Here is a 6,949-nt window from a genome sequence, read left to right on the forward strand (position 1 = left end):
CCCCTGTTGCCCTGCTCCCTCAGAATCTTGGACCGTACTTGTCATTCTGGTATTGCTTTAAAACCCATTAAGAATTGGGCCCAACTCTTGAACCGGTTGGCATGCTTTGCCAATGTTTTTAAACACCAACCCGGAACGAAAGCCCCTTTGGCCACCGGTTTCCGGATCAGCAGTTCGACCATCTGCAAATGAATGGCCCAGTCTAATTTAAAAACTTAAAAATGTAAAACATAATTAAAATAAAAATGGCCAAAAACCGTTGTTTGACTGCCTGGGTCAGCAGGTCACTGGCCAAGTTTATGGTTTTTGGCCAAAGAAAAAGTTGAGGTTGAAACGGAACAGGTTGCCTGAATGGTTTCTGAGCCGAATGGTCCAACTGTCCGAATCAATGATAGCTTGGAAACCATGGTGTATGCATATAAAAGTAAATCGTGTAAGTCTTTAAAAACATTTTAGGTTTTAGTGTTTTTCTGTAAGAAATTGTCAAATTCCAACTATCCGATTGTATCGTAAAAGCTTAATTGGTTGGGTCAAGAACCACATACCATATCTAAACACGAAAAGAGACCTGGCAAAACTCAGAATGCAGAGATAAAACGGATCCACGTCTGGCCGTCTGGGAATACCATAACCAGGCCTTGACCCAATAGGTTATCACCAACAATTGCATCATCCTCCCCATACCGCCAGACTTGCCAACATCAGGAGCATGAATTCTGAAAGGCTACCTTCCTAATGCACTTAATTCAGTTTGATGAGATAATTTGACTTAATTCTGCAATGTAATCAATAAAAATCCCATTTGACTAGATAATTTTCCATGTAAAAACTTTTGATATTTCTGCAATTAACCAAGTTGCTACATTTTTCTCTTCGGACAAAATTATAAATACAAATATACAATCTTCAGGTGCTGATTCTATGGTACTTGATCATGACAACCGAGATGGCAGTCCAAACTGAACCCAAGGGATTATCCAAATCACGTTCTTCACTTCTCAGTCTCTGCTGCTTTAGAACTCCAAGCGATCCATACAGTAGAAAACAGCTCACAACAGACGGAAAACTGTGCACCAATGGAACAGAGTGTTTAGTCGTATAAAAACTCCGTATATACAGATTGGCATGTTCTGGGTGGACTGCTATACTGGGCCATTTCCAAGCTTATTAACCTGGTCTATCAAAGTGGCATTATAAAATGAAGCATAGCCTAATCAAGTTGTTGGTAGGTTATGGACTTCCCTTGACAAAGACACCAAGAAGACTACCAGGGCAAAATAATTCCCATGCAGCCCGAATCAGCAAGTACAACTTTGGACAGACCACTGATAATGGAAGCCATCCCAACAGAGCTTCACCAAATTGAATTTTGATGCACCCTTCCTACCCTATCAGTGATGTTTCAATTGGAAAATACCCCAGGAGTGGTAATTTTTCTTCAAATTCAGTGGAGGGACAAATGATCAATTATCAAATACCAGCAGTGTTGAGGAGGCATAACTCTGGGTTGTTAATATGGCCTTAGGTGGGTGGTCAGGCTGAACATTAAACTAGTAGTGGAAGAGGTTGCTCAAACTTCATTGGATCAAAAAAACTCCCCCTTGTGGCAAGTCATTCCGCTCTTCTTGAAACATGTTTTAACTTTGCAGTGGTATTTTGATTGTATAAACTTCACTAATGTAGTAGGCATCCAGAGACTATAGTTTTGGATGTCCTATATCCAATGGCTATCTAGGTTTGATGTGTTTTATGCATATTGTTTTGGTTTTTTGTTTCTTAAGGTTTTGCTTAGAGGGAGAATTGAAATTTCTTAAGAAGAAAGATGTTGAGTCAAACATTACCCTATTGATTCACATCCTTTCTCCAGATGTAGTAGGCACCCAGAGACTATAGTTTTGGATGTCCTATATCCAATGGCTATCTAGGTTTGATGTGTTTTATGCATAATGTTTTGGTTTTTTGTTTCTTAAGGTTTTTCTTAGAGAGGAGAACTGAAATTTCTTAAGAAGAAAGATGTCAAGTCAAACGTTACCCTATTGATTCACATCCTTTCTCCGGATGAGCAAGAAGATGACCTCCAACTTGGCTGAAAAACATTGAGAACCCCATTAAGATAAAACACAGAATACATACATACATACAATTAAGCAGAACTTACCATAAAAAGAGTCAGGTAATGATGGAAAAATGTAAGCCTTAGTAGCTTGGACATAGTGACATACCTTCATGCTGCACTGACATGGGGTCCAATGACAGAGCAATTTCCATGAATAACAATGCAAGAAAACCCTGCCTCAGGTCAAATGATCAGAAAAACCAGTCATGAGTATTTGAAAAAGATGATGGCAGACAAGAGATGCCTTCACCAGTTCAGCTTCAAATCAGAGATTGATGAGTGCAGTCAGTCATTAGCCAGCCATTTGTCACTGGCATGTTAATGCAAGTAATGAACAAAGCAAATTCTTAGTCTTCCATTCTTCCCATGGTCTCATTCTTTGTCTCCTGCTAGTTCCTTTCTATAATCTAAACATTGGCATTTACCCCACAAAGCAGAAAACTACCCAGTGCCTTCCCAGTAGTCAAGAAAATCACTTTTTTGGGGTTGCACACTTAATATACTGCCTTGACCCCAGCCTTTTTGCACCCGTTTAAGAACTTTTATTGCTATTCTGCTCCCATCATCTCTGCAAATGAAAGGGTCATTAGATAAGAAAGTAGAACAGACATCATAATTGTACCATACAGAATCAAATTATCCAATAGATAACATATAACGAATGCTTAGCAAACATCATAACCATCCACGTGGTAGGTGAAAAGGGTGGGAGCCAAATTTCCAGTTCCTTCACAGCACTAGGTAATACTGGCATAACAATAGGTACCTGACACAAAACATGGAAAGTTGGATCCTGTACTAACATCTGGCATCTTGTATGACATCCTCACATCATGCTGATGATGCTCCAAGGCTTTTTCCCCCCAAAAGGCAAGAGGGTGGTTAAGGCAGACTTCAAGTAGAGACAGATATATGTGGCAAGCATGGGAAAGGTGTAAGGGAGACTACATCACAGGTCTATGGTAATAAGTCCCACATATTACTAACTGTTATAGTTGGCATCTTCACTCCAAATTTACGTTACTGAAAACAAATTAGCAGAGATGCTACAAGGTGTCAAAGTACTGGCTAAGATTCTAAAACTTTGAATTTTGCGTTTTAACATGTGCCAAGCATTTGCATCATACATGCTGAAACATAACAATAAAATAAACAAATAAATGACACACATGCATAGAGGTTTTGTTAATTGTTTTTTATTTTTTTCTTGCTCCCATTCCCTGATTTCATTCTTTTTTCCTTTTTTTCCTCAAAAGTTAACTTATAGGATACATAGTATGTCCAAGTTTGTATAATAAAAAGGCAAGACATGCTTCTCATTTGCTTCCACCAGCTTCTCTCTTTATTTACTAACTCCTTGCTTTTAAATTTTAAATAGTTTATGGATTGAATATTTATATATGCCTATGTCCCCGTCCTCATATTGATTGAGGATTTTATTCATTCTTCTTCTTCCTCAAAAATTTCCATGTAGGATTAGGATACATAGTATATACAAGATTCTAGACTAGAAAGGTAAGCATTCTTCTCATTTTCTTCCATCAGCTTCCCTCTTTGCCTTCCTCAATAAGGCAAAGTTTCCTCCATTTTGAAAAATCTATGATGCCAGAAAGACATGAAACCAATCAAAACCTCCTGTGAATTTTGATGAAAACCCACCTGATTGGTTAGCACTATGATGATGCCACTTGATTGATTATAAGTTATTCCGGTATCATATCTTTCCAGCATCATAGTCGAACCCTTTATTTATTTACTCTTTGCTTATAAGTTTTAATTATTTTATAGATTGAATATTTGTGTATAGCTATGTCCCCATTCCCATCCCATCAATTTCTAGAGGCTCATGTGCTAAAAATAATGTGCATTGTGCATGCTGTAATTTTAAAGGAAATGGTGAAACTTTTCTTTCTCAAAAATAAAAAGGCAGTGATCTGGGCACACACCGTTTTTTTAAGGGGAAACATGACTGGTTAAATGTCTAGAAGCACTTAACCCCCTGTACTAAATTTTGTTATTGTAAATAAGGTACATTTCATCTTTTCACAAAGGAGCTACAAAAATGAATAACGAGGTGTGAAAGGAAAGCATCTAAAACAATGGAGTTTGGCGGGTAAACATAAAGAGATGTTAGACCAAATACATAAACAAAGATCGAAAAGAATAGAATACCTGTGCAATAGATTCTTCCAATCACTTTCACCACACACTTTTTCCAATTCACTCTGTTTCGATTTTTTCTTGTAACATCGCTTGTGATAAGGCTTATTTGTGACTCTTCCTTCTGAAGCCATTTCCATCATCTTCTCTGCAAGTTCATCAGCCTCATGTTTCTTTCCCCTTTTACCTAACTCATCAATTACTGGCATAAATGATGCAGGATTAAACTGATATCCCTTGTCAATCATCCTACTAAGGATATCATGAGCTCCTTCTAACTTTTCTTCTTTGCAGAGCCTTTCAACTAGAGATGTATATGAAAATCCCCCCAAATCAAAACCTCTATCTATTGCAGCTTCAAGTAGTTCCTTAGCTTCTGAAACTTTCTCTCTAACAAGTAACTCATTGAACATTATGTCATATAGTGCTTCCTTGTGGCCAAATATACTTACAGAAAATTCAAAAACCTCATGTGCTGCTCCAAAATCACAAGCCTTGCAGAAGGCTTTGATTAACAACTTGAAAGAAGAAACATTAGGAAATATACTCTTCTGCAACATTTCATCTAAGAGAGATGTAGCATCTTGTGTCCTCCCTACTTCACAGAGAGAACTAATAATACTATTATAGGTGAAGACATCAGGAGAAACCCCACTTTCTCTCATCTCGTTCATCAATTTATACATTTCATCTACTTGATGTTTACTACCCAGAGTCCAGATCAATGGGTTGTATGTTCGAGTACTCTTCTTGCAACCCTTTTTCTCCATGTCTCTCAGAACCCGGAATGCTGATGAGAGTTTTCCATGTTTACAGAAACCAAGTATAAAGGTATCATAGATAATTGAATCAGGCTCCACCTTCTTCCCCACCATCTCGATGAACTTATTTTTAGCTTCATGCATCCTTCCAGCCTTGCATAGCCCATCAATTATAGTTGAGTATGTGATCAAATCAGGCAAGCATTTCTTCCTTTTATTATTATTATTATCTACTAGCCCAATAAATGAGTTTCCAAGTACGCCAAGGGCAGCACTTCCATGAACCCACATCTCATCCACAATCTCAATGGCCTTATCCAACATCCCACTTCTGCAGAGACCATCAATTACTATATTACAGGTCACGATATCTAAAACATACCCTCTCTCATTCATCTTCTGTAACAATTTCTCAGCTTCGGAGGTTTTCCCTTCTTTCCATAGACTTTGCAACAAAATATTGCAAGTAAAAGTGTTTGGATAACACCCATTCCTCATCATTTCATGGAGAATTTTATTGGCATCTAAAACCTTCCCTTTACTGCAATATCCATGGAGCAAGATACTATATGTTACAGTATCTGGTGAAATACCATTACTAATCATCAAACCCAACACCATTCTTGCATCCAAGATCATCCCACTCTTGCACAACCCATCAATCAATATGTTGTATGAGTAAATATTTGGAGTTATGCCCTTGTCAACCATCTCCGTAAGCACCAATCGTGCCCTCAGTAGCTTACCATTCGTCACCAAACCCATCAACCATATATTATAACTCTCCAACTTCATAAAACCATCTTTATTCATAGACTTGATCAAAAGGTCAGCCTTATCCAACATCCCTCCCTGGAAAAAGCCTCTTAGCATTATGTTGCATGTGATATGGTTAGGCTTAGGCAACCCCAATTCATCATCCTGCATATCTCTAAAAATTTTAGAAGCTTCTAGGATCTTCCCTAAACCACAAAGAGCTGAAATCCTGGCATTGAAGGTAACAACATTGGGAAAGAGCCCATCTGCTCTCATCCTCTCAACCAATCTCTCAGCTTCTTCAATCCAGCCCTCCTTGCAGAAACTAGAGATCAAAGTGTTGTAAATTACTGTGTTAGCAGAACATCCAACTCTCCTCATCTCATCCAAAAGCTCCAGGCCCCGAGAACTAATGCCAGCTCTGCAATACCCATGAGTCAAAATCCCAAAGCTGAACCCGTTCGGCTTGCACCCCTTCTCATGCATTTTGTCAAACAATTTTTGGGCATCTTCCAAACGACCTGAATCACAAAGAGCAGATATCAAGATATTAAAGGTATAAGTCTCTGGTGAAACTCCGGCAACAAGCATGTCTTTGTATAGCTCAGAAACAAGTTCTAGCCGATTGTCTCGAAGGGAGGACTCAAGAAGCACATTGTATAGACGAACAGGAGGAGGTTCAGTGGGGAATTGACTTCGAAGAGATTGAAACTGAGAGAGGGCCTTATCGAGTAGCCCCAATTTCGCTGAGATTTGAGCGAGAGTAGTAAGAGAGAGGCGGGAAGTTTCAGGGGGCTGAAGGAGGAGGAGTTGGTGGAGTTGGTCAATTTCAGGTAGCATTTTGGCGCGAACAAGAGTTTGCGCAATGGCGGAAATGGACTGAAGACAGGATTTGAAAGTGGCAGGAGAGGAAAGATGGTGCTTGAAGAATTGCCATGTCAAGGAGGGATTGCTTCTAGTCTTCTTGACAACGGTATTTGCGAGAGTGGCCACTTCGGCCATGTAACACTTGAAAATTGTTTCCCGGCAGAGGAGCGATCTGGTTTTTAAAGCATATGAGGTCCTTTACTGGGCCATTTTTATTTCAAACCGTCGGATTGGAATCCACACGTGGCTGCAACTATCGCCGCATACGGAATTTCTTTTTTCTTTTCTG

General features: G+C 39.0%; 1 protein-coding gene across 1 annotated transcript; it reads right to left on the reverse strand.

The window, feature by feature from the left end:
* Positions 1-814: 814 nt before the first annotated feature.
* On the reverse strand, positions 815-6,932 carry LOC148876787 (Pentatricopeptide repeat (PPR) superfamily protein). Its single transcript, XM_088970112.1, has 4 exons — positions 4,289-6,932; positions 2,223-2,684; positions 2,033-2,086; positions 815-1,066 (listed from the first exon to the last, which is right to left on the reverse strand). Exons 1-2 carry the CDS (start codon positions 6,793-6,795, stop codon positions 2,558-2,560), a joined length of 2,634 nt encoding a protein of 877 aa, XP_088826238.1. The 5' UTR covers positions 6,796-6,932; the 3' UTR covers positions 815-1,066; positions 2,033-2,086; positions 2,223-2,557.
* Positions 6,933-6,949: the final 17 nt, after the last annotated feature.

This window comes from Nelumbo lutea, chromosome 1 (assembly GCF_056320005.1).
Source record: "Nelumbo lutea isolate HS-2025 chromosome 1, American lotus-T2T, whole genome shotgun sequence".
NCBI classification, from domain to species: Eukaryota; Viridiplantae; Streptophyta; class Magnoliopsida; order Proteales; family Nelumbonaceae; genus Nelumbo; species Nelumbo lutea.

Coding starts and splice junctions, on each gene's coding strand:
- LOC148876787 (XM_088970112.1), bottom strand. CDS start 6,795: ATGGCCGAAGTGGCCACTCTCGCAAATACCGTTGTCAAGAAGACTAGA. Junction 2,685..4,288: donor TGGAAGAATCTATTGCACAG/GTATTCTATTCT, acceptor TTTCATTTGCAG/AGATGATGGGAGCAGAATAG.